Source organism: Pelecanus crispus, chromosome 1 (genome assembly GCF_030463565.1).
Source record: "Pelecanus crispus isolate bPelCri1 chromosome 1, bPelCri1.pri, whole genome shotgun sequence".
Lineage (NCBI taxonomy): Eukaryota > Metazoa > Chordata > Aves > Pelecaniformes > Pelecanidae > Pelecanus > Pelecanus crispus.
This window is the reverse complement of record NC_134643.1, coordinates 130,038,046-130,063,945: the sequence shown is the minus strand read 5'-3', so window position 1 is coordinate 130,063,945 and position 25,900 is coordinate 130,038,046. Positions and strand designations below refer to the sequence as shown.

The following is a 25,900-nucleotide window of genomic DNA, read 5'->3' as shown; positions in this document are numbered from 1 at the left end:
GCTTGCCAATTGTATTTCTTAAAACTCCAGTTTTCATACTTGTCCTCAAAAACACTTTTATAGCCTTCAGAGCTGCCAGTCTGCTAGATACAGTACAGCTGCTCTAGGTGGTACATTTACAGCCATTCAAGCTATATCTTACTGTAGGGGCAGATGGGCTTTATGCTTCTTTTTTGCTATGGGTCTGGGCTTACTAAGTGTGCATAGATCTGTCCATCTGCACATGGTTAGATCTGACACTTCCATGAAGTGTTGGATTTACTTAACATGCACACAAGTATTTTGTTTCAGTGTGCTGGTAACTGCTCTGCTCCTGAGCTGCCTCTAAGAAAAGTGGCTACTGGGCTGTGGGTTACTGCCATAGCTATGACTGTTAATGTTTCTATTGCATTACTACCTGGAGACATTGCAGACTTTTATGTCAGTCTGGGTCAGGAGCAAGGAGATGTTAGATGTCAGGCAGAAGGAAGAGATTTGCTGCAGCTGCCACTATACTGAATCTAGCTCAAAATCCATTTCTGAGTTTATGCAGGAAAAGAGTGTATCTGGAACTGGGTTATGTGATTGGGGGTGGGCGGGGATAGTTATTCTGGTGGTCTGTAAATGTTCTGTGTCCACTCTTAGTGTAAAGTAAGTTAACCTATGCTAGATTATCAGCTAGAGATTCTTTAACAGAGCCTGACGAAATGAGTAAGAGAAAATCCAATGTAGTATTCTCTGTGCAAACTTTAATTTTTTCTATTTAAGTGCAAGTTTGCACTGTACAGGTACAGCTACTGATGACATGCAAGACTTTTGAAGTGCACACTAAATTAGAGCTATTTATCAATGGGAGTTTATTCTAAAGTGGAATAAAACAGCTTTATGGAGTAACTTGCCTGCTTTTGTTTTGTTTTGTTTTTTACTTCTACCATTGGATTATCCTGCTGAAAAGATGGGTTTTAATATTTCTTGTAATTGCACCAATTTTTTAATGTCATTAGGTAGTGATTCATGAAGACTTTATTCAGTCCTGTTTTGATCGTCTAAAAGCCTCCTATGATACATTATGTGTGTTGGATGGAGATAAAGACAGTATCAACTGCGCAAGACAAGAAGCAATACGAATGGTGAGAGTGTTGACTGTTTTAAGAGAGTACATAAATGAATGTGACAGTGATTACCACGAAGAGAGAACAATTCTACCTATGTCAAGGTATGTGTGAAAATGCACTACTGTGATTCTGATTTCTGTTAACTAAAATATTGCTAATATCTTTGTGATTTTTACATTCTAAAGGGTTTCTATTCAGGGAATGTATTTATAGAGTTTCAAAATTCCATTTTCTCTGCTAATACATCTAAACTCTGATCTGTAGTTAAAAAAAAAATTTGAAAGATCAGGCAAATACAGGCATATATGGAAGGGACAGCAGACCTGAGAATAAACTTGTTTCTGGTGTTTTGTTCTATAACTAGAATAATGTACTTTATGGCTAGATTATTTGGGATGTATTTCTTTTTTTCAGATAATTATTTAAAAGCAATACCATTCTTTAAGTTAGTGTGGGCAAACCTTCTTTGTTTTTCATAGTCCTGTCATACAAAAAACATGTTGTTAATGTATTTCTTCATGTTTCAGAGTTGTTTACAGAGATGCTAATCTTACTTGGCAAGCTTAAGTTTAGGATTATCTCTAAGTAAAATATTCTGCATAAGGGCCTCATAAAAAGGGGAAGAAGAGAACAGCACTTTGAAGTGTATTTATTTTCTGTATACCTTCACTCTTCTCAGGTATACACTTCTCCTTGAGTAAAAACTTAGCTTAAGTCCTAGCCGCTCCTTCTTTAAATCTGTCTTTGGTACAAAGAAAAAGGAAGGACTTAAATCCTATGTTGTGTAGATATTTTCACAAACAAAATACTTTATTTTCTGAGAGAGGAAGGCAGAAGAAAAAACTGTTTAAATGTTCCGGTGTTGTTAGGTGCTGTCTGTGGGAAGAAAGTCTCAAAAATACTGAAGGACGACATTGGGATGCTATGGATTTATGATGCAGCTAACATATTTTTAGACATGGTGGAAGTTTGTTGTCCCCTTATTTTTAAATGCCCTTTTTGTCAAGAGAATTGAAGAGATTGCTGTTTCTTAATGGCATGTCAGTAATTTGCGGTGGTCCTACAGCATTTTTATTCTACGTATTGATTGATTAGTCCTAAGTAAGTTCTCTTGTTGATTGCAGGTGCATCTTTTTTATATGGGCTGCTTATTTGATTAGACTGACTTTTGCACAGGTCTTATTAGCAAGGAGCTTTTATGAGGAATTTTTGCCTCCTTTTGTTGCATGGGAATAGTTTGTTGGGCTTATCTGGGCACGTATTTCCAAATGAGTTCCCTGCCATTTTGTGAAGTGTGATCACTGCTGGTGTGAAAATGTTTCTTCTTTTTTTGACCTCTTTGAATTTTTTAAAAGCATTTTGACTTTTAAAATTGGAATTCTAATATAAAACTTTTAACAGCTTTTGACAGAAAGCATTAAGGCTTGGCAACCTGGTGGCTTTTTCTGATCTTGGTGTATTTAAAACTGAGTTGTTTTGCTAAAAGAGCAAAACATCATTGCCAGTCTGCACTTTATTTGCGCATTTTGATCAGGAAATTACAAGCAAGAGAAAGGATCTAAAACCTCATAAGAGACTTTTAAAAATTCTGTTAGTGCTCCTAACCTGACTGTAAGGTTGACCATACGCTTAATGCACTTGTGCGGAGTGTGGCTTCTTGAAAGTTTCTGTGTATGTTATGTTTGAGTAATTGCTGGTGCCTTCACAAAATAATCTCATGCTGGAGTATACCACCAGGCGGGAAAAATTTGATATTGAAATATCTGCAAAACAAAATACAGCAGGAAAAATAATTTATTTAATGAGGGCAAAAATAACTTTTGTCTGGCTTGCTTATTTTCAGAGCTTTCCGTGGTAAACATATCACACTGGTAGTTCGTTTTCCAAACCAAGGCCGCCAGGTAGAAGATTTGGATATTTGGTCTCATACAAATGACACAATTGGCCAAGTACGGCGTTGTATTCTCAATCGTATTAAAGCCAATAGCGCGCACACAAAAGTAGAACTGTTCATTGGTGGTGAGCTGGTGGACCCTGCTGATGACAGAAAATTAATTGGGCAGTTGAATCTCAAAGACAAAACGGTAAGTTGCAGGTTGATTATTTATGTCAATTCAGATGTTGCTTCCCTTTTGTAAGTGCTTGAAAAATACCATGCATGAGATCACTTATTCTTGTGAAATAGTTTTGTTCCTCCTCCTTGTATTATGCCATTAACATTATATTAGATGCTTATCTAGTCAAGAATCTTCATTTTTACATAGTATTAAAACTATGATTGTGTTTTTCAGCTAATTACGGCTAAGCTTACACAGATAAATTCTAATATGCCCTCAAGTCCAGATAGTTCTTCTGACTCTTCAACTGGTTCTCCGGGCAACCATGGCAATCACTACAGTGATGGTCCAAATCCAGAAGTTGAAAGCTGTTTGCCTGGAGTGGTAAGCATATACTTAGATTCTGAAATTAATAGTTTAAAAGAATTCTTTCCCTATACTTTGTCTTTAACTAACGATTTTTATGGGGTTTTCTTATTTGCTTATTTTAAGATCATGTCACTGCATCCTCGATACATCTCTTTTCTTTGGCAAGTTGCAGACTTGGGAAGTAGCCTAAATATGCCACCTCTTAGAGACGGAGCACGTGTTCTTATGAAGCTCATGCCACCAGGTAAAACTTTGTTTTATCCTGTTTCATACTGAAGTTAGGGGAGTATTTTCCACCTTGTAATTTATTGATACTGTAATTCATGAGTGTTATCCTAATTAGGATTGTATGTGTTTCCCAAATAGTTATTTCTTCTCTGTTATATAAAGTTGCATAGTTTGCAGTTGGTACGGGGGTTCACTGCTGCAGTGCAGTGAAAACAGGGAGAAGAGTTGTGTTTTGAAGCAGTTCTGTAGCACTACTTTAATAGGCTCACTTTTGTCCTGACAGAAATAATCATTGCAGAATACTTCATAGTCTGATCTTGTTACATTTTTTTGCAATTTTTCTGATAAACTTAAAATTTTTCAGATTTATAATTGTAAATACTGCCAGCTTGTTCTGGAGTAGTTGTGTTACAAAATGTTTATAAATTGTGTTTTTATTGCAGATAACACTACGGTTGAGAAACTAAGAGCTATTTGTTTAGACCATGCAAAACTTGGAGAAAGCAGCCTTAGTCCATCCCTTGATTCTCTATTCTTTGGTCCTTCTGCCTCACAAGTGCTGTATCTAACAGAGGTTTGTGATGCTTTGCCTGTTCCTTAAAATCATTAACTCTCTTTGGCAGTCCTTTCTGTAACATTGTAGAAGCCTAAGATCAAATTCTCGTTTGAAATTAACAATTGAAAATACTGAACAATTTACTGGAATAAACGGATGTGTGGCCAGTGCTGTCAAAGCATTGCTTAGGTAGTATTCCAACATAGTCTCATGTTCAATCATCTACATTCAAGCTAGTGCATTTCTGTTAGTTAACTCTGTATTTTGTTCTACAGGTAGTTTATGCCTTGTTAATGCCTGCCAGTGCACCCCTGGGAGAAGATGCCAGTGACTTCCAATACAACTTCTTAAAAAGTGGTGGTTTGCCTCTTGTATTGAGCATGCTGACTAGAAATAACTTCCTGCCAAATGCAGATATGGAAACTCGAAGGGGTGCCTACCTTAATGCTCTAAAAATAGCCAAATTATTGCTAACAGCAATTGGATATGGCCATGTTCGAGCTGTGGCAGAAGCTTGTCAGCCAGTTGTGGAAGGCACAAGTACAATTTCACCGGTAATACAAATCTTCCTTGATGCAAATAGCAATGTACTCTGGTTTTTATACTGTCTGCAGCAACATCTGTCCTCTCTCCACTGACAATCTCTTTGAGTGAGTTGCATGTCAAGAACTCAAAGTACTTTCAGATAATGTGGTCTGACGATTCAAAAAAAAAAAAAAAAACCTAACAAATCCTGTTTGTTTCTGACTGTAGAAAAGTTAGGTGTGAGATCTACGTGCTCTGTATATGTTTTTCAGTGGTTTGCATGATTGTCAGTACAGGTAACTTCTCAAGTACATCTATTCCATAAATGTGAATTCTGAGTCTTTTGACCTGTTGAGTCTGTTGAAGGATGTGCCTCTGAATTTCTTGTATCTCCTATTTATGATTAGAGCATAAACCAACAGAACTGACGTTGAGTCATGCCAGGCCTTTTTCTACACAAAAATAAGTCCTTGGCTTGCTAGCTTCCTAATTCTGTTCATAGCTCGTAGAAAATTCTTACAGAGGACAACTAGGTACATTGCAAGGTTAAGTGTTGATAGTTGAAAGGTGTCCTACCCTAAGATTTCTCAGAGTTGGAAAGGGAAAGTGTAACACAGGTGCTCTGAACTCTGATCTCATGTGTCTATAGTAGTAAATTTTGTGCATGTTTAACATGGCTAGTTAGTTTTTCTACATCTGGAAAAATATGTTGTGGGTCAAGATTTTATTTCTGCCCTCTTACAGAGCCCAAAAATTAAAATTTGCTGCTGTCCTCCTTGGGCATTTCCTTCTGGCTATTCCAGCTTTTTTTTTTTTTTTTTGTGGGGTTATGTGTGTGAAGTTCCATCACAAATAATTGCTTGAGCTATCAACCTGTACTCAAGAATACATAGAGGGCCCCACTTCAGAGCACTTTGTTCCAGGATATTTACTAAGATCCATCTCTGAAGCAGAGAAGTACATTCCCCTTAAGTCTGAAAAATAAATATCTCTTCTGGTTAGCTCCATCTGTTGGAAGATACCAGATTCATTCTTTTTCAAGGAAATCAAAACTCAAAGAGGTGAAGATCCATTTTCATGTCTCATGTTAGAATATAATAGAAACATCTTAAAGCAAACATGTTTGCCACCCTATCCTTCATCTGTTTAAAATGAGTAAATTTTACTGCCCTATTTTCTAGTGACAATTATTCAAAAGATAGTTTGGAACACAGATAACATCAGTTGAGTCTTGAAGGTACTGTTTGAGGTGAGAGTCTTGAAGTACTGTTTGAAACAGATTTATGCTGACCACTTAGCAGGGAGTAACATTTGTCCATGACTACTGACACTCACTGTTAAGTGTTGCAAACATCTAACTGTTATTAACTGACTTGTTGGAAAAAACATGGTTATTCTTGCTGTCATCATCATCCTGTTTGAAGGACTTTGGTCTTGATACTTTTTATTGCTGCAGCACCGATAAGCTTACCCCTTGGGATGGAGGTGGAATTTGTAAATACCTTTAATCCATCATATCTAAAGCATAAGTAGCATAGCATAATTTTCTGTCTTGGCTTTCCATCAATGCTTAAGAGAATGAGGTAACCAAGACTATGTGTCTGCAGTCTTCCAGTTACCAGTCTGCTGCTGTCACTAGGACCTTTTAAATTTTTCTTCCTTGCTTTTATAGAAAGTTGAATCAGTGATGTTGTTAAACATAGTATTCTGGTACACAGATCCTGATTTGCCTCCATATATATTATTTGGTCCTTTTTCAGCCCACTTCTGATAGCTAATTGACTGTGTAAACTCTATTACAGTCTTCACTGGGAGTTCTGTAATTTTGCTCCCTGAATCAAGTGTCTTAGTGAAGCTGACAAAGCAAAGGGATATGACCAGTGTCAGGTGTTACAGACCAACTTCACAGTCTGTCTTTTGAGCAGCATTTGAGACAGGTTTTTTGGATGAAATGGTACTAGGAAATGAAGAAACTCTTTTGTACAAGAAGCTTTAACTTCTAACCACATCACACAGTCTTTTCAAGCAAGTTTGTCTATGAGAAGGAAACAACCAATTCAGATTTGAACTGTCAAAACTATGGAGCTCTGTCAGCCCAAGGAGAAGGAACTCCATGCTCAAACCAGTACAGAAAAGATGAAAAACTTATTTTGCTGCTATTTCTGTATAGCAGAAAGTATGATAAAGAACACGAGGGATAATCTGGAACAGAATTGCTCTATCTCAGATGTTTAAAATGTACTTAACTATAATGAACACTGCAGCTGTGTTCTGTCTGGACAATATTAGCTAATCCAGAGGGAGAGACATTGTTTTAGCAAACCCTTTCTTTCCTACATCAATAGAAAAGGAAGGAGGCATTGTAATGCTAAACGTTCTGTTAACTTGAAACAGTCTGATCAATAAACAAACCCCCAAACATAACTAGTTTTGAGCAAGTGCCTGTCCTCTTAACTACTTGTACTCTATGATTGTGCACTGTAGCATACAGTGTCTTCAGATGTGATGGTATCTGTCTGAAAATGAGAGGGTTTATTTTTCCTGGTGTTTGCAGTTTCTGTAAGTAGTTTTCCTTCCAAGATCTTACCTACTTCTACCAAACCTTTCCAAGTAACTTCGTATTTTCATACCTTCTTGCTTTTTTTTTTTCACATGTAAAAATAAGAAATACTTTCTTCCAGATAAACCAGGCTACGCATGACCAGGCAGTGGTGCTACAAAACGCTCTACAAAACATTCCTAATCCGACTTCAGAATGCATGCTAAGAAATGTAGCAATACGCCTTGCACAGCAAATATCTGATGAGGTTAGTGAATTCCTTTCTGTATCACCTTTATTTCGTGTAGTATCTTTTTTTTTTTTTCCCCTTAAATTCATTGCTTTGTAAGACATGGATTTTCCTTCTAAAATGTCATGAAATGTTTTAGGTAATGTTCATGTGGTTCGTATGCTGTTAACTAATTAGAAATGTTTAATTAATTATGCAATTATGAAATTCAGTGGTTAATAGCATAAAGAGGCTTGAGTGAACTAGGCAGGTTCTGTACAAGCTCTTCAATGGATTGTGAGTATTTTTACACTTATGCCAGAACTTCAGAAACTTGATACAATAGATTTAAAGAAGTTAATGGGTATTTTGAAAACATTTTTGTGATACTTTCTTCTTTTTTTGGTCTTTTATGTTTTGGTTTCTGAGTAACATTCTGTTCTTGAAGAGAAACACAGAAAAGGGGAGTGAGTTTTTAAATACTGAGCATGATTTTAAAATGCTGAAAGATAAAAGCCTCAGATCATTGCCAGTGTATCTTTATATATTGAATATGTATTAATGATACAAGTGAAAAATTGGGTTGTGGAGCTTGGTAGGGTTAAGCAAGGTGCTTTGCAAATATAATAGTCTTATCTGTATGGTATGACCAAAGCCTATTTGGATTTGGAATTGTAAGTCATGTTTGTGAATAGTGAATTCTGCTGAATTCAGCAGAAGCTAAAATTGGAACTAGTACAACTTCCTCTTCCACAGTGAATAGGGATCCCTCAGTTTCTAGTATGGAAGCAGTGAATATTGCTTTTCTGTGCTGTATAGAATCTCTGCAAAGCTATCACCAAAACAGTTCTGAGCTACCTAAATAAAAGTAGTCTTGTATTATCATCTTAATGTTGCAAAGTACACTACTTCTTCTGAACAAGAGCAGTGTCTAAAGAAAGCATGATGTACTAGACTGCAAGACCAAACCATCTGCCTTTCATTAGTTGGTGGTATTGCATCTGTAGGTGATTGTATGTGTAAAATCAGCCAGTTGAACTCTGATTTAATTAACTTCCTTTAAAAAAAATTTCATACGTCAAGATTTTAAAACTACAATGAGATTAAAAAAGAAAATGTTCTTTTGCTGTGTGACAATTTTTTCTTGTGATGCTGTTACTGCAAGGTTGCTTTCCCTGTAGGAAAGGTGAAACACTTTTTTTTTTTTTTTTTTTTCAACTACTGTTAATGTCCATATCAGTAGCAAGAATGCACAATGTTCAGGTTTCCTGATGCTGCTAGCTTATTAGTTAAGCTTCTTAGAGTCTACTTTTTTTTTCTTAATTCTGAGCATTAGAAAAATGAAACTTGAAATTTTTGAGAACTGCCTACCATCTGCTTTTAAAGATTGCCCATTTTTTGGACAGTTCTGAATATAGACTCCAGGTAGCTTAGGGGTTTTTTTGAAAGTTGATGCAAACTAGAAATAATGGCAGTTGTAGTATGTTTTGTAATGTTTGTCTGTCAGTAGAAAGTATTGGATCTTAACTCCGACCATGCTGAAAGTACTGAAGAGTGAGTCTGCATTCATAAGATACATGATCTGTGTTCTTACTAATTTTAAACCTGGTATAACTTGAATATAGAACAATCCCTTTATATATTAATCACGTACTTGACAAGTGTTAGTTCGTCTAGCTATCAGCTAGCACAATAAATATCATGGGGGGGGGACAAGCCCTAAAGTAACTTGAACTTGTTACATTACTTAAGAGGCTAGCTGCCTTCCAGATGCATGCTTGGTGGTTTGTTGGGTTTTTTTCCCAAAACCAAAAATCTTCTAGCATTGAAGCTGGTAGTTTCTGCGAAATCTTACTCAGAATTGAAGAGTTGCTGGTTATTTATCAAAGATGTTCACTTTCTTGTAATTCCTGGTACTTGTAGCATTACAATGTAAGATTCTGTAATACATCTAAAATACATGCTACTTTCCATTAAAAAATTAAACATTACAAAGTGAAGTACAGGTGCTTTTCAAGATACAACATCTTATTTTCTCTATTTAAGGACAAATTCTTTGTTAAATTTTAAATTTTTAAGTTTTAAACTTTCTATAAATACATTTGTGAGAATTTAGAATCCATTGTAATGTTATTTGCAACTGCATTTTAATGTTGCTTTGGTTTATCTCTCTCTTTTTTCAGGCTTCAAAATACATCCCTGATATCTGTGTTATTAGGGCAGTACAAAAAATTGTTTGGGCATCAGGTTGTGGGTCAGTTCAGCTGGTTTTCAGCTCGAATGAGGAAATTAGTAAAATCTATGAAAAGGTAAGAATTCCTAAGCAACTTCTTTTCCATATAACTGTTCTTTTGTTTACAAAAGGGACAGTGTCAATCAGGTCAGGCTTAGAGCGTGATGAGCTTTTAGGTAGTTATCTTGGTGATGATGTTTTTCAGAGTCTAGTATGATATGTCAGTTACCATACCGCAGTTTAATTTTCTATTCCAAATTCCTTTTCTCGGTAGTTATTTAATTGTAACTAAAATCTGGTGTCAGTTCAAAAATGTACCAGTTCTGTAAGCTGCTGTAACATGTTTTCAGCCCAGTTAGATTCTGTATGTAAAGAAATAAGCACTTCTTTGCAATGCTAATTTTCCTAGTCTTCAAATTGAAAAGGTCTATTCTACAGAGGTTTATTTAAAGCATATGTGCAGTCTAGAATGAGGAACAGGAGCTAATTGATCTGAAATTAGCACTGAAGCACTGGTAAAACAAAATAATTGCTAATCCTATATGGCTCTTTTCCTTTTTTATTATGTAGATATGTAGACCATCTTCATGGTTTCACATGTGGTTTATGCAAATAGTTTGGAGTTGGGGGTTATATGTTAGTATGTTGTCACACACCTTATGTTTAATGAATGTTGCTTACAGCTATAGGAGCTAGTAATCTGTATTTTGACAGTGATTTAAAAAAATATTTTTGTTCTTCACTTGTTCACCTTACAAAATCAAGTTTCATGCTCATCAATACTTGCCTGAGAGTAAAAGGGAAAGGAGTATATAGGGAAGTTTTATTCTTGGGGTGTTAGTTGTTGTGCTTAAATGATCAATTAGAGGAAGAATATTTACTTCAGCAAAATGCAACACCTTTCCATTTAGCTTATGTAGTGGTATAATGGCATCTGCTTCTATTGCTGTGAGAATGACTTCTTCATGAAGTAAGTTGGGGGTTTTTTGGTTGGGGTTTTTTTGGTGGGGGGGAGGTGATACAACTTGCATGTAAAAAGTGGTAAGTCTGTGGGGTAGAGATTTATCATTAAATGTTAGTTTTAAATGTTAGTTTAAGAACAAAAGCAGACTGATTTTTGTGGAATCAGGAATGAGTGTCAGGATTCCTAAAAGTATCAAAAGCAGCTATGGTAAATGGCTTTTTAAGAGGCACTTCAGAGTAGTCCCATCATGTATGACTTCTGAAAGAATGTTCTGAGCACTTTAAGAAGCTTCTGAACATAACTGGTGAATTCAATTAAACTTCAAAGTCAGGATAAGTTATTTTGAGAGCATAATTTTTATGGAGTCTCTTCTGCCTCCTGCCTCAAAAAATTCTGGTATGGGAGTTCTCCCAGTGGTTGAAAACGACTGTGTGTGACTTTCAGTGGTGTCAAACTGCCATTTCCTTATTAGCTCAGGGAAGGTCCATACCCGTCTGAAATACTGCAAGTATGCTGCTTGTACAGACCTGTCAGCTCTTGGTGCCTGAGTATAGGGAAGTACTTTGCTGAGTATAAAATGCGCTTTGCCTTTCTACTAGATCCCTGCGCCCATGCAGAAGTAACTTTCTTTTGTAAACAGGGCTTCAGTGCAGAGCAGGTGCAGTCCTGAACTTGTTGAAAGCATTCTGCTTTTACTTTCATATTTTGAGATGTGTCAGAATTACCACATCCTCCTGCTGCAGTGGTAGCGACTGTCTCTGATTTTTAGCTGTTGTGCAAAGACAAAATAGTGTCTGTTGCCAGACTGAGGCATGCTTTGTCCTCCTCTGCTACTGTTTACAGTTAGTTATCTCTTCTGCACTGTAATCCTTTCTTTCTGCCTGCTTAATCTTGATAACCTTTCCATGCATAAAACAAATACTTAGTTCATGTCTCTGGTTAATGTTACTAACCTGCAGCCATGATTACTGATGAATTAAGATTGAAACCTGCTCACATTCAGTTTCTTCAGAACTTCTTCAAGATGATTAATTTTGGCTTAGATGGAGGAGAGGGCTTGCTCTTTTTCTCAGAGTATTTATTTTGGTAAAGTGCACCAAAATCAACTCACTCAATTCAAGTGTTTAATTGAAAGAATAACCTATGTACCAATTAGAGACATTATCCTTTCGTATTTCAAAAGTCGCCACAGCAACTATGTTTGAAACTTGGTTCAGCTGTTACGTGTTTCTGAAAAATAGTGAAGTGCTGAATAAATTAAAAATAAAATTTAAAAAAAACAAGCAGTATTAAGAAGCTTATGGTCAAATAAGTTCTGAGTATCAAAGCTTTGTAAAACTGGGCTTCTTGATGAGTTACACAGCACTACAGCCTTTCTCTGTTTAAAGCTTTGGAAACAGTTACTATTTAAACTCCACATTCTGGGTAGTGAAGAAAAGCATCTTATTTAAAAATAAAAAAAACAAGCAAACAAATCCCAAATACAAACCCAACAAAAACATCCAATGGTACTAACTGATGTAACTTTTGTCTACAAGCTTCCTATTTAACTTCTGGCTCGTTAAGTTTGTGCTTGGAAACCTCCTTTGAGAAGCACAGTACTGGAAGTTCAGGTCATCCCGCATAGTGCTTTGAATCACATCTGAATGGAGTGCATAAAATACTTGCCACTGATAATCACTTAGTATACAAACTTGTGGTTCGTGTTTGTATTTAGTGTGTATACCTTGGAGCCAGTTGGGTTTCTTGGGATTTTTTTCCTATACCCACTTTGTGCTCTCTTGTTTATTTTCACAGACAAATGCAGGAAATGAACCAGACATGGAAGATGAACAAGTTTGCTGCGAAGCATTGGAGGTGATGACCCTGTGTTTTGCTTTGATTCCAACGGCACTGGATGCACTTAGTAAAGAAAAGGCATGGCAGACGTTTATCATTGATTTGCTATTGCACTGTCACAGCAAGTAAGTTTGGGTGGTGTTTTTTATCGCATATATTATTTTACAATTCAAAATTAATATAAAGCCTAAATGCAGAGCAGTGACTTCTTATTAAAGTGATTTTTCTGCAGTGTCTTAATTTATGATTTAGCAATATAATTCTTTAGATTGGATACCTATCCTAAAGTGGTAGCTATATCAGTCCCATCTTCTTTCTACTCATAAGGAGGATATTGTCAAGCCAGATGGATGGCTGATAATGTGCTACTGATGGCTTTAGAACAACTTATTTAGAATAAAATAATAGGTACTTTATGTTTTTCAGAAATTATGTGAATACTCACTACAGTAGAATGTTTTAAGTGACTCTAGGTATAGAAGAACTTTCCTATACTTTCTCTGATAAGTAAAGACAAGATACAGTGCTAGCAGTTTGAGGAGAGGGGGATGTTAAGATTTAATCCTCTGGTTTTCTTGCAATGGAGTGGTACATTTGTGACTCTTCATGTGACTCATGTTTTACATAGAGCTGTCACGCTGGAGCTGTCACCTGGTGCAGTAGCAGCATCTTGGTGGAGCCCTTGGCACTGTTGGGGGACAGACGGACAGGGAAAACCAGCAGGAGCTGCCCAGAGCAGTGTGGTTCAATTGCTCTGCAGTCCTGCTGTAGAGTTCAGGGATGTCTTGTTATCTTCAAGCTGATCCTACAGTTCCCCTTAAAGAGCATCTGCACAATACAGCGTCTGTATGATGTGTGTCTTGTGACTTCTAGCCCATCTGAAATTGTGATGCAAAGTATTGGGGTGTGTATTTTTAGAAGCCATCCAGGTGGAAAGTTTTTGTATGTTGTTATTAAACTTAAGTTACTAGTGCTTTGAACTGTTACTAAAGAATTAATTCTAGTTTTGTAAGATAGCTCGGCTGTTGTTCAATGAATATTTGAACTTTTCTTTGAGAAATGGCAGAGCTCAGAAATCAGTGAAGTTGTGTAAGCCTTTCAGTACATTTTAAATGGAGTCAGATTGTGGTGCTCTCAGACGACTGAGGTTGGAATTTCAGCACCATGTTTTGGGTTTTTTTACTTTCTAGATAAAACAGGTTGAAAAGTCTTATGTTCAGGAATATTCACCATAACAAAAGGATCAATAGCATCATCGCAGTATCTCTTTACAATGAGCTACTTGCACACATTGGTGAAACTGTGGAGTGTTATTATCAGAATCCCACAAGCTTTATTAGTTTGCAACCTGTGATATATAGGATGTTGAATTTTCAGCTTCAGTGAAGCTTGTTGTTATCGCTTAAATTAGATAAGTTTAACAAAACATGCTGACAAATGTATGTTGTAATTTTACACATTAAATGCAACAAGCTGTCTTTCACTATTTTTGGTAACTTTCAAGGCTGATGAGTAAGAAATCACTAAATTTTATTTTTAAAACTGTCAACAGTTGATAATCAAGTTACTGTTTTGACAGTAAGTATATGTTGGCCACATGTCAAATTTGGAGTACCGGTATAACTGAATAGCATGGGCAAGTGTTAGTACTGCCCCATCTTTTTTTTTTTCTTCTTCTTTTTTAATGTGGATGCAAAGATGTATCAGATTTCTGGCTTTTTTACACAATCTTAATCGTACAAATGTAAGTAATGGGTGATAATTTTTATAATTTCGCTGTAGTTATCTGACTTTCTGGTATTGTACTTGGAATTCAAGTGACATTTCTCAAGTGTCCACCAGCATTTGTATTTTTTTTAGTGTTTGGTATCAACACTTTGCAGACAGAAGTATTTCTTTGCATATTAAGTTCAGTGAGTAGTTCTCAGGTTTAGTTTGTAAATAAGAAATGTATTTGCGTGAATACTAACTTTGGAGAGCTTAAAGATTGTTATCTAATATAGCGGCCAAACCTGTGTGATCTCTGTGCTTATTTATTGGCAGTATTACAACATTAAAACTTCTGGGGCTGCTTCTCATGAGACATGTCTCATTAAATGGTCTTAAAACCTTTCTTTAAGCTTTGAATATCACAAACTGAGATTCTTGTCACTTTGCGTGGGCTGGAAAGCTGTCATCACAGCTAGGTATCTCTTCTTTTGTTTTTAGCTGTGCTGCCATTTATCAGGTGTCAGGGTTAACAGTTTCTTATTTGCTATTGTTTTCACTGGTTTGGATTAATAGGCCAGGATTTTGTCATCAAGAATAACTGAGAAAATAGTGGGATATTCTTTTGTTGCTATGAATCTATTTGGTGATCCTTCCCACTCTAGAAATGCTGTGCCCGTAATGCTTTTCTTGCTGCAAGAACTCAGGGAATAGCTGTGTTCGTGTTTACTTTAAAAAAATGAACAAACAAAACCACCCAAAAACCCCATAGAATGAGTACATTTAACTGTTAATTGGTTGCAAAAAATAATTACTCTGCATAGTTTTACATTTACAGCATAATGTAAAATATTAAAATAGTTACTAGCAAGATAGCAACGTTCTGGTTTTACAAACAGAATAGTGCCAATGACAAACCTGCACCAAAGATGACTTGTTCCCACTCTTTCAGTCCTTGAAAACTGCAGATGTTCTTTGTGAGGATTTTTCTGTTCTGGTCATATTTCCCTAAGGAAGTGAACTATTGGTTCAAATCCGGAACTTTTAAATCTGTAAGTCTTAAATTTCATTGTGCAGGTTCTTTCTAACACAGTTTGTGATGGAGGTAGATCTTCTTAACAAAACCTATAGTCTTAATTTACAGATGGGAATATCTGTCATGGTTTTGCCAGTCTCTTCCAATGGTTACTCTTCTTGCTCATTTGAGCTTTGACTGTATTTGAATCCAAACTATTTCATAGTTATGCCTAGTGAATAGTTGACTGTTAAACTTTTCTTCCTAAATACTGGAAGAAACTAGATGTGTCCCCAAGCTGGGGCTTTTCTTTCCACATGTTTTGTTGGCATGTCAGCCCGTGAATGAACAGCAGTGGCTTAATTCCCCAGGTGTGTTAGCTTTTTGGCCTTTAAAAACAAGAGTAGCATTAAGGGGTGGGGTTTGTTTGGGGTTTTTTTTGTCAGAGGGGGGAAAATTTTTAAGGGCTTCTCTTATCCAAGTGGACTGCTGCTCAGCTCCTTATCTCTGCTTTCTTTCTCCACCGGAATGGGAACTGAGCTGAATTTACTGCATGGAAAAATGGTTCATACTGACAGTACAGGCAGCTAACCATTGAGCTCTTTTCTCTGATATGCTTGTAAAATTGCTAATATGTATGATAATCTCACTTAGAATGCAACTGTTCACTATTACATGATGGTTAGAATACCATAAACATGAGTAGAAATGGAAGACTGCTTTGAAAATGAAGACAGTGAAGTTGAACTAAGCTAAGTTCCTTTTCTGCATTAACATGGAAATAAATTTAGTGTTTGCAGTGCAGAGAAAGATTAGCAAATACCAGACAAAATTCTGAATATTCTTCCTTTTTCAACTATTGTTCTCTAATCTCCTGTCCTCAGTCAGAGAACAATGAGCAAAAATATGCATGTGAGAAAATGTTTCTGGTGCACCATAAAAGACAAGGAAGATGATCAAGTTCAGATCTCACAAATACAATCATTCTGGAAAAGATAGATGGATTGGTGGGTTTTGTTTGTTTCTTTCAGAGGTTGAGATTGTATGGGACTTCTGCTGTTTCCTCATAGCATAACCATGCTACCTATAAATTGAGAAACAGAATACAAAACGTTTAATACTAAATAGTTGAGCAGTTCTTACTCTCCAAAGTAATTGATTTTACAGTGGTGAACCCTGAATACAAGACTGGCTTAGTCAACAGTAGATAGTTGAACAGTTAGTTCTAAATGATCCTGGATCCCAGAAGTATTCTGCTGGTGGCTGTAAAGTGTTTGGTGGTCATACATATGTGGCCCAAATAAATAAAAATTCTTACTGCCTGTGTAAAGCAATGGTGCTTATACCCATTGAAGAGGCTGACTTCTGCTAACTAAACAGAAATCTGTATCCTGGAGCTATCAGTAGGATGGGATTCAGGTTGCCTGCCTTAATGGAGACATTTGGCCTCCAGCTGTTTCATCGGGTGAATGTGAATTCATCATGCAACTCATGTCCTATCTGCCAGCTTTACGCTGTTGTCATGGTGTCTAACATGGCACTAGATGCCTGTGTTTAGGCAGCTGCATCCCTCCCATGGTTCCTTAAGAACTCTTAGATTGTTACAGCCTCACGAAAGTATACTTGTGTTCAAATACTGCATATTCCTTAGACACATAACAGTGTGAAGTATGTGTTTCCTTGGTCACACTTCTCACTTTAGGAAAACACCACCTTTATCTCTTTATTCTGCTTTTAAGTGCATGAACCTGAGGAGTGTCAATGTGATGTGTCCCAAGCAGCTGAAGGGTTGCATCTTAAAAGAAACTTCTGTGCAAAGTTTTATGAAAACATCAGCTCTGCAATCAGATCCCATAAAATGTCCATTATTATTAAGAACAAAACAGACCCCCTCCACCCCATGGTCTTCTGCAACTTAAAGCAATGTAGTAGAACTTGTAAAGATCAGAGAAGGGTGACAAGCGAGATCAAAGCTCTGAAATGACTTCCATCTGAGGAACAGCTGAATAGCTTGGGGCACTTCATATTGGGGAAGAGATAAATGGTGGGAGGAGAATACCACAGAGACCTTTAAAATCAGAAGTAGTAAAAGGAGAATAAATAGAGAACAGTGTTTCTTTGTATAAGAACTTCTTGAGCATAACATTTAAGCAGTCTAAACCTTCAGTTTGGAAATAGTTTGAGGGGTTCTTTCATGAATTTGTCCAGTGAGGACTATGAAATACTGCTCTTGGTAGTCTTCCTGAACCACAAATGGTTAGAAGCTGAGAGAACATTCTGGAGAAGTGTCACTACATGCTTCCCTCTTACTGTGCACTTTCCTAGGTGTATACCAGAGAGACAGAGTGTTCAGTTAGGTGCGTCTTTGCTCTGGCCTCATGGTCATTCGTGCACGTCTTTGAAGCACAGTTAGCCTCACAGGAAAGAACTCTGAAGGAAATAGGATTCTTTTGTGCACTTTTCACAGAGACCTCATGGGCAGGAAACAATGACAGCCACACCAAAAAGACACTGTAAAATTCAGTTTCTTATCTGCTGAGATACTTTCATAAATCACAGTGTTCATTTGTATTCTTTCCCCACACAAGCAGAGTTGTTTCTAACAGTTTTTACAGGCTATAATGCTTAGACAATTAATCTCACAACTTGAAAGAATAGAGTTTGCTGTATTTTTTTTTTCCCTTAAGCTTATCCTACATTATTCCAGTGGTTGGATTAAGTTCTTAAATGAAAAATTTCCTTTAATTCTAGTCACTTGAATTTTCAGGGGGTCATTTTTTCTCATTTCTTAGTAAAGATAAATTTTGATCACTTCATAGATGCTCAGCAAACTGCTGTAGCGATACATAAGAGCAGTTTTACTAGAATAGTTTTATTTTGTCTTTCAGGCACAAATGGTGCTTGATTAGAAAAAACAAAAATTTATTTAAGGTTGCAAATTGCTTGTTGTGTTATGCAATATTTGCTGGCAGTTGCAAAGGTTTAGTGGTTAGGTGCTGATAAGTTTCTTTTTCTTTTACCTTTAAATATTTGATTTGCAGAACAGGTTTTGTAGTAGTAATGCATACGTCTAAAATTTCACTGAAAGGAGAAACAATATGATGGGTAGTGAATAATTAAAGTATTCCCATTTCTTACATTATGTGCAGTTTTAGAAAATGGTATTAAGGACATAAGCACAAATTTAATTGTGGTTTTTTTTTTTTTAATGTCCTGTTTGGATAGGGAGATTGTATTTAATGTTTCTATTAAATGACTTCCAGAACTGTTCGTCAGATGGCACAGGAGCAATTCTTTTTAATGGCTACCAGGTGTTGCATGGGACAGAGACCTCTCCTTTTCTTCATTACCCTGCTGTTTACTGTTTTAGGGGTAAGTTTTTAGAGGTAAAGGCTTCAGCACAATGTGAACTTCTGTAAAAACTAGTGAGACAAAATATCTGCAAGAAATATCAAATTGCTATTAACAGCAGTCACTAAAATACAGATTTCTTTTGACCTATACTGAAGCAGCACGGTTGACTTCCATTTGAGTTAGATGAGGGGGAAAGGGACTTTTTTGCGTTTTCTGATAGGAACATGAACAATAAGTTTTAATGTATGCGTTTGATCTTCAGTGAGTGCTAACCTTCAAGTAAAATTCATTAGCAGATTAGATAGGTACCTACAGTTATCGCTGCCTTTTACTGGGCCTGCCAGGGCTTTTCAGTTCTTGTGTGCTCATGGCTCTTTTGAACATTGGATCGCTGCATTGTTTGTTTCTCATTCAGGTATAGAAATAGCTACTAAAATAGTCCAGAAGTCATTCATTAACAGCTAAATAAAACTGTGAACTTTTGAAAGGTTAAAAATTACCTTACGCTTCTTTTCTTTCATATTTACTGCCAGTTTTAGGGAAAATGTGTTAGTGTTGCACTATAAGTAGAAGCGTGTATGAATTTATTTAATTTGTTTTTGGTTTACATAGAGTACCGCAAGAGAGCGAGCTAAGCATTCTGGAGACTACTTCACCCTTTTAAGACATCTTCTTAACTATGCTTACAACAGTAATATTAATGTACCCAATGCTGAAGTTCTTCTCAATAATGAAATTGACTGGCTTAAGAGGATTAGGGTAAGTTTTAGGATCAATTTATTTCTGATGATCAGCTTTTTGCTGCTTTGTTGTAAAGTATAGTTTCATGTTTGGTAAATGTATATTATTTAGAGTATCCTAACTTTCTCCTGAATGGCAGGATGAAGTAAAAAGAACAGGGGAAACAGGTGTTGAAGAAACTATTTTAGAGGGTCACCTTGGAGTAACAAAAGAGTTGTTAGCATTCCAGACACCTGAGAAGAAATACCATATTGGTTGTGAAAAAGGAGGTGCTAATCTCATTAAAGTAAGTTCAAGTTTTTTGACCTATGAAGTTTTCTTATTTTTCTTGTGTACTATAAATAGGTAAAAAGAAGCTTCACATCTTGCGGTCTGCAACCATAATAGGTCCCAATTTAGCTGTTTGACAAGGGCTTCTAATTGGAGTTTATGTTTTTTTTAAAAATAGTTTTTAAAAAAATTACACATTTCACTCATAAGGGTGCTTAACATTCTCATTCTTCAGAACCACTGCGTGTGGAGTTGCTGTAACCTCGTGAGCTGTTATTCCAAGGTTTGGCAAACACAAGGATAGTGAGGTAGATAGAGGATAATCCTGAACAGGACAGCTTGCTTTCATTACCCCTGTATTGTCTTTTCTCCACATGTTCTTAATTAGTGCTATTAATGTTCATGGCAGGTTTAAACAAATGCATGACATCCGAGCGTCTCTTTAATGAGACGTGTTTTCTTTGTACCTCTGATATTATACAGCAGCAATGTTGTTTTTTTCAGCACTAATTGGTAAAGAGCTTTGTAGATAATACTGGTTTGGCAAAAGAAAATTTTTACCAATCAAGAATAACACAGATTTATTTTTAAATTGCAGTAGCAGGGTGGGTTTGCAGGGAACCACTTTAGAATGGAGTTACTCTGTTCTAAATTTAAAAGCTCATTATGGTGTTGGTCTCAATTTTAACTCTTTTTTTTTTTTAAGTACTCCTCTGGTTCCCAAACGTTCATTTATATAATAACTCTTAACTCTGTTATAAAATAGTGTGCATTTCTGTGGTAACAGGTGATTTATTTTCTTTTGTTTTTTTCAGGAGTTGATAGATGATTTCATCTTTCCAGCATCCAATGTTTATTTACAATACATGAGAAATGGAGAATTGCCTGCTGAGCAGGCCATACCAGTCTGTAGTTCACCAGCTACTATTAATGCTGGCTTTGAGCTACTAGTTGCACTAGCAGTTGGATGTGTCCGAAATCTCAAACAGATAGTAGACACCTTGACTGAAATGTATTACATAGGTACAGCAATCACTAGTATGTAACATTTTTAATTATCTATTTTCTACTTTTTAATGTGTATATTATGTATAGGTTTTGTTTATGTTATCTATTAACTGAACTAAATGCTGGGTTTTTTAGTTTGTGGTTTGTTTGTGGCTGCTTTTAATGTTGCAAAATCAGGCTGTCAAAATCTAGAAAAGTTTATCAGTGTAGCCTTTATTTGTTCTTCTTTATGCAGTAAATGTACTGACTTGCATTACACTGTTGCATCCAAGTTCCAGCCCCAGTCACTTACATAGTCTGACCCTTCCTACCCTGATCTCTGGCTACTCCCCTTTGTCCCTACCAGCTCCAAGGAAGCTCGTTCTGTCTGTATCTTCTACTTTTGTCTCATCGTTTCAGGCTCTGCCTAACCAATCCCAGAACCTCATCAGGTATCTTCGACTTAGTTTTAGTGCCAGTCTCTCGGTTGCTCACCTAATTTGTCATCATTGTCCACACACAGACACAGGTCCACTGTCCTGTTTCCCTTTTTAGTCCTGTACTCATTCACTGCTTGTCGTAGTCCTTTCTCAATCGTTTGTTCTCTCAGTTTTGGCCTTGTCTCAGCACAGCTCTGCACTTAAAGAACTTTCTCCTTCACACCGGAGGAAGATTATAACAATTGCAGTATGTACAAAACCTTGGAAATGTTAGTGTTTCAAAAGCCAATAGTCAAGGGCTAATTTTCACAAGGATGGCAAAAGGCTCATGCTTAACACAGATTTTGTTATCGATTAAAAACATGTAAGGCTTCCTTAAAAATGAACAAACGAGCATATTTTCTGCAGCCCTAAAGGGGATAGCTAAACCATTTTGTCTGTAATATTAACAGAAAAGGGGGGGTTGAACCAACCAAGAAAACCAAACCAAGCAAACACAAGCTCATATGGGGAAAAAAGGCTGAAAGAGTTGGGATTGTTCAGCCTGGAGAAGAGGTCTCCAGGGAGACCTTATTGTGGCCTTTCAATACTTAAAGGGGGCTTATAAGAAAGATGGAGAGAGACTTTTTATCAGGGCCTGTAGTGAACTGAAAGAGGGTAGATTTAGGTTGGACATAAGGAACAAATTCTTTACGGTAAGGGTGGTGAGACACTGGAACAGGTTGCCCAGAGAAGTTGTGGATGCCTCATTGTTGGAAGTGTTCGAGGTCAGGTTGGATGGGCCTTTGAGCAACCTTATCTAATGAAAGGTATCCCTGGCTGTGGCAGGGGTTTGGACTAGATGATTTTTAAAGGTCTCTTCCAGCCCAAACCATTCTGTGATTTGAGAGAATGTTTAAACTTACAGAGTTTAGCAAAACTATAAACAACTAGAAGTAGTACCCCATAGTGGGAATTGTCCACTACCTCTCACAATGGCAGTGCTACTTGCCCAGTTTGTGGTATCAGTGAGTCATTTGAGGTTTTTCAATCTCTTCCTGTTTGGTTCCATCTCAAATGAACAAGTGAAAAGGGCAGCTTTATGGTTTTTCCCCCGCCTCATCGTTTTTTCGTCACCGTTTTCTGTTGGGAAGTAGTGTATTTCTTATCACCTCACAATCAGAAGGATTTTATGGCCTTTTCCTTCGACTCAGATATTTGATAAGCACGATAGAACACCAGATCTCCATAGTGTGTCAGACAGAAGAGAGAACACACGTATGAACTGTGCATGCTGTGTGTTTCATATACCAAGTAAAGCTTACTTGTAAACATGCATGCTCTTTTACTTACTTTTACATCAGAATTTTTTTGTGTTAAAAGCACATGACAATAGGTTAGCATAGGAAACCTGTCATTGTAAATGTACTCTGAAGAGATGTGAGAGGTCTGGTCTGAGGGAGAAGACTCAGGAGAAAAAAAAATCTATCACAAGTCATATAGATAGCATAATCTAAAACTGTTTCCTGTCCTGGCAAGGAGAAGTGAGGTATAAGTGAAATATTGTAATTCTAAAATTGTAATATAAATTTGTGAGTCTTATAAATTGTTTATATATTCTAGATTCATTCAGCTGACTTCTTCAGCTAATAAACTTGCTGGTATTGAGGGAAGACTTCTGTTTGGTACATAAATAAACTGAATTTTTGTCTGGCCACCTTTTTAGTTAGGCAATAGAAAAAAATGGTGTAATGTTAATATTACAGATAGAACTGTCGTTCATAGAAGTTGTGTTAATTTTAGCAATTAAGTTTTCTGGTGGAACATTTGTTTTATTAAACTGTAGTGTGCTACAGACTAATACTAATTTTATGCAACTGCCCTTTGTACTGCACTGATGGTCTAATTCTTTTATAACAAAATGGTTTCCTAATCACATTCTGTTATTTTCTTTTAGCTTGTGAAGCGCTTACAGAATGGGAGTATCTACCACCTGTTGGGCCTCGACCGCCAAAGGGATTTGTAGGACTAAAAAATGCTGGTGCCACTTGTTACATGAATTCTGTCATTCAGCAGCTGTACATGATTCCAGCCATCAGGAATGGGATTCTTGCAATTGAAGGCACAGGCAGTGATGTAGATGATGACATGTCTGGGGATGAAAAGCAGGACAATGAGGTAAATTTAATTACATAGAACTTGCTTATCTTTAAAATAGAATTCTTTCTAATGAAAAGGTTATAACAAATTTAAGTTGCTAATCACTTCACTTTCCACTGCTAGCAGTGGGGACAATAACATAATATTTGTTAACTTGAATAGGCTCGCTGCCAGACAAGGCAGTTCAAAACATGCAGGTAGCAGGGTTTGCAGACTTCCTCCTCGTGGGTCTGTACTTGAAAGCACCGTACGCCACTTCTCTTCACCAGAACTCTGTTAATGCATACAAAGATATTATTTGTTTCTTCAGATGAGAATATGAAACGCCTTAGATTGTTAAATGAAACCAGGGATACAACTAGTTATTGGATAGCTACATATCCAAAGTAATTGCACAAATTTTCTTCTGCTTTTCAGAGCAATGTTGACCCACGAGATGATGTGTTTGGTTATCCACATCAGTATGAAGACAAACCAGCACTAAGTAAAACAGAAGATAGAAAAGAGTACAATATTGGCGTTCTGAGGCACCTCCAAGTAATTTTTGGCCATTTAGCAGCTTCCAGGCTACAGTACTATGTACCAAGAGGGTTTTGGAAACAATTCAGGTAAATAGAAAATGTAGTATTGATGTCTGTTCACTGGACCACTGAAATGCAACAAAACTAATCATAGTAGAAGAAATGATAGTGATGTTAAGCGTAAATTCGCAGAACTTGTGCAGCATTGTATCTGTTATCCTACCTGTTTACCGTTTTGTAGAAGTCTGTTAATAAACCAAAGTTTACAGCAAGATGGTTATTTTGAATTCTAGCAGTTCTTGACCTTGATACTGAAACTTTGAATCAACTATGAAGTTATGCACAAAAGCTTGTTTTACTTCCTAGTAAGTACGTGTCAGGGACAGAGTGACAGTTGGTATACTATATCACAAACCAATAAATAGTTTTGCCCAGTAAGAAGGAGAGATTAATAGCTTGAATAATATTTTTTTGGAGAAGAAATTGTTGGAGAACAAAACAAAAAGTATTTGACAAGAATGTGCTTTTGTTTTCAGACTTTGGGGTGAACCTGTAAATCTACGTGAACAACATGATGCTTTAGAATTTTTTAATTCTTTGGTGGACAGTTTAGATGAAGCTTTAAAAGCTTTGGGCCATCCAGCAATGTTAAGTAAAGTTCTAGGAGGGTCCTTTGCTGATCAGAAGATTTGTCAAGGATGCCCACATCGGTAAGTGTTTAAGATTCACCTTTTTTAGAGAAAAACGAGCTGTGTTTGTATCCTTATAAAAGTGAGTGAAGAGTGGGGGGTTTGTGTGGTTTTGGGTTTGGTGGGGGTTTTTTTAAGCTAATAGAATTTACTACCTTGTTTTTTCTACAGCCTTAACATTAATTTGTGTTCAAGTGCCTTGAAATACTTGGTCATTATTATTTCTACTTAGCAGATTGTATGTGAAGCATTGTGTATTTATCAGGGGAGGAACAGATACAGCTTTTTCATGTTAAAAGTGAAAATAACTTAGGGATGAAATGCAATGTATAAAATTTTAAGACATGGCTAACAGCTGTTGCTGTCTTCTGTCTTCCATAGTGTGTGGATAGAGCTGACCCAAGTATGAATCTTTAATTCCAATGAGTAAAATTCCGTTCATACTCACTGTGTGAGCTGTAATGAAGGAGAATTGTATGTAGAAAGTTTATCGTTTTCTTAGGATTTCTGCTGTATTTTTAATTAACTTAAAACGTGAATACTGAAATTGAGCTTCATATAGGGTTATGTGAAAAACCACCCATACCAAATCAGACTGAAAGTCTGTAGCCCACTGTCTTGATAATGGTGACCAATGATAAATGCTTAGTGAAGGAATAGAACTAGGCATTGTACAGTTGTACTTCTCTAGACTTCTTCTTCTGTATCACTTTTGAGGTGGATGATTAGATTTGCGTGCAAGATTCAAGGTGGCCTAATGGTGGACTTGTTCTTTTTCAACAGTTGGCTGCTTTTATTATTGTGTTAAATTTTGTATCGCTAACAGTTGGCCTTCTTACTGTTCGCTACATCTTTCAGATCATCTGTGATTCTTAAACGATATAGATTTCTCTGCACATTGCCATTGCAAATTCTCTTTATTGTGAAAGTTGACCATTTACTGCTGTCCTTCAGTTAGCAATAAAAATACAGGAAAAAACGCTGATACAAATTGATTTTATTGCGGTAATCTTTCAACTTCAGTTGAGCTCATGTGTGAATTAGAAGAACTTATAAGTGGAACATCTTACGTTTCATGGGTTAAAATGTGTGACCAGAAGTAAGTTGAAACATTGCAAGATAAAATGAAAGCACTGATTTTATTTTATATGCAATGGTTAATTAGATGGAAGATACAGATGTGAAGCAACGTGAGTTACCATTCATTCCTGATATTATGTACTATTGTGAAGTATTACCTGTCTTTTTGGAACTCTACTGGATTTGCATAATTGTACTTCTTAATAAAAATGTTACCCTGATTGTAGTTTAGGGAGGAGAAAACTGATGATAAACTAAACTATTGGATTGGGGTATGGCAGATTAACAGCCTTTCTAAATTTGTAAGTTATTTAATAGATGAAT

General features: G+C 36.5%; 1 protein-coding gene across 4 annotated transcripts in view; it reads left to right on the top strand.

Annotated features, from left to right (window-relative positions):
* The window catches only part of USP9X (ubiquitin specific peptidase 9 X-linked), a 110,711-nt gene that overhangs the window by 64,342 nt on the left and 20,469 nt on the right, over positions 1 to 25,900 (top strand). For 3 of the 4 annotated variants that reach the window (XR_012831626.1, XM_075721113.1, XM_075721133.1), the window contains exons 18-33: positions 984 to 1,195; positions 2,938 to 3,178; positions 3,386 to 3,535; positions 3,644 to 3,764; positions 4,192 to 4,322; positions 4,580 to 4,858; positions 7,511 to 7,636; positions 9,781 to 9,906; positions 12,592 to 12,758; positions 18,619 to 18,727; positions 19,322 to 19,468; positions 19,590 to 19,736; positions 20,536 to 20,758; positions 23,084 to 23,304; positions 23,704 to 23,894; positions 24,344 to 24,517. Coding sequence is in view for 3 of the 4 variants with exons in the window: in XM_075721113.1 (XP_075577228.1) it covers positions 984 to 1,195; positions 2,938 to 3,178; positions 3,386 to 3,535; positions 3,644 to 3,764; positions 4,192 to 4,322; positions 4,580 to 4,858; positions 7,511 to 7,636; positions 9,781 to 9,906; positions 12,592 to 12,758; positions 18,619 to 18,727; positions 19,322 to 19,468; positions 19,590 to 19,736; positions 20,536 to 20,758; positions 23,084 to 23,304; positions 23,704 to 23,894; positions 24,344 to 24,517 (2,765 nt within the window). In the remaining variant the exon portion in view is untranslated. The remainder of the gene's footprint in view (positions 1 to 983; positions 1,196 to 2,937; positions 3,179 to 3,385; positions 3,536 to 3,643; positions 3,765 to 4,191; positions 4,323 to 4,579; positions 4,859 to 7,510; positions 7,637 to 9,780; positions 9,907 to 12,591; positions 12,759 to 18,618; positions 18,728 to 19,321; positions 19,469 to 19,589; positions 19,737 to 20,535; positions 20,759 to 23,083; positions 23,305 to 23,703; positions 23,895 to 24,343; positions 24,518 to 25,900) is intronic. The other variant, XM_075721122.1, reaches the window with a different exon arrangement.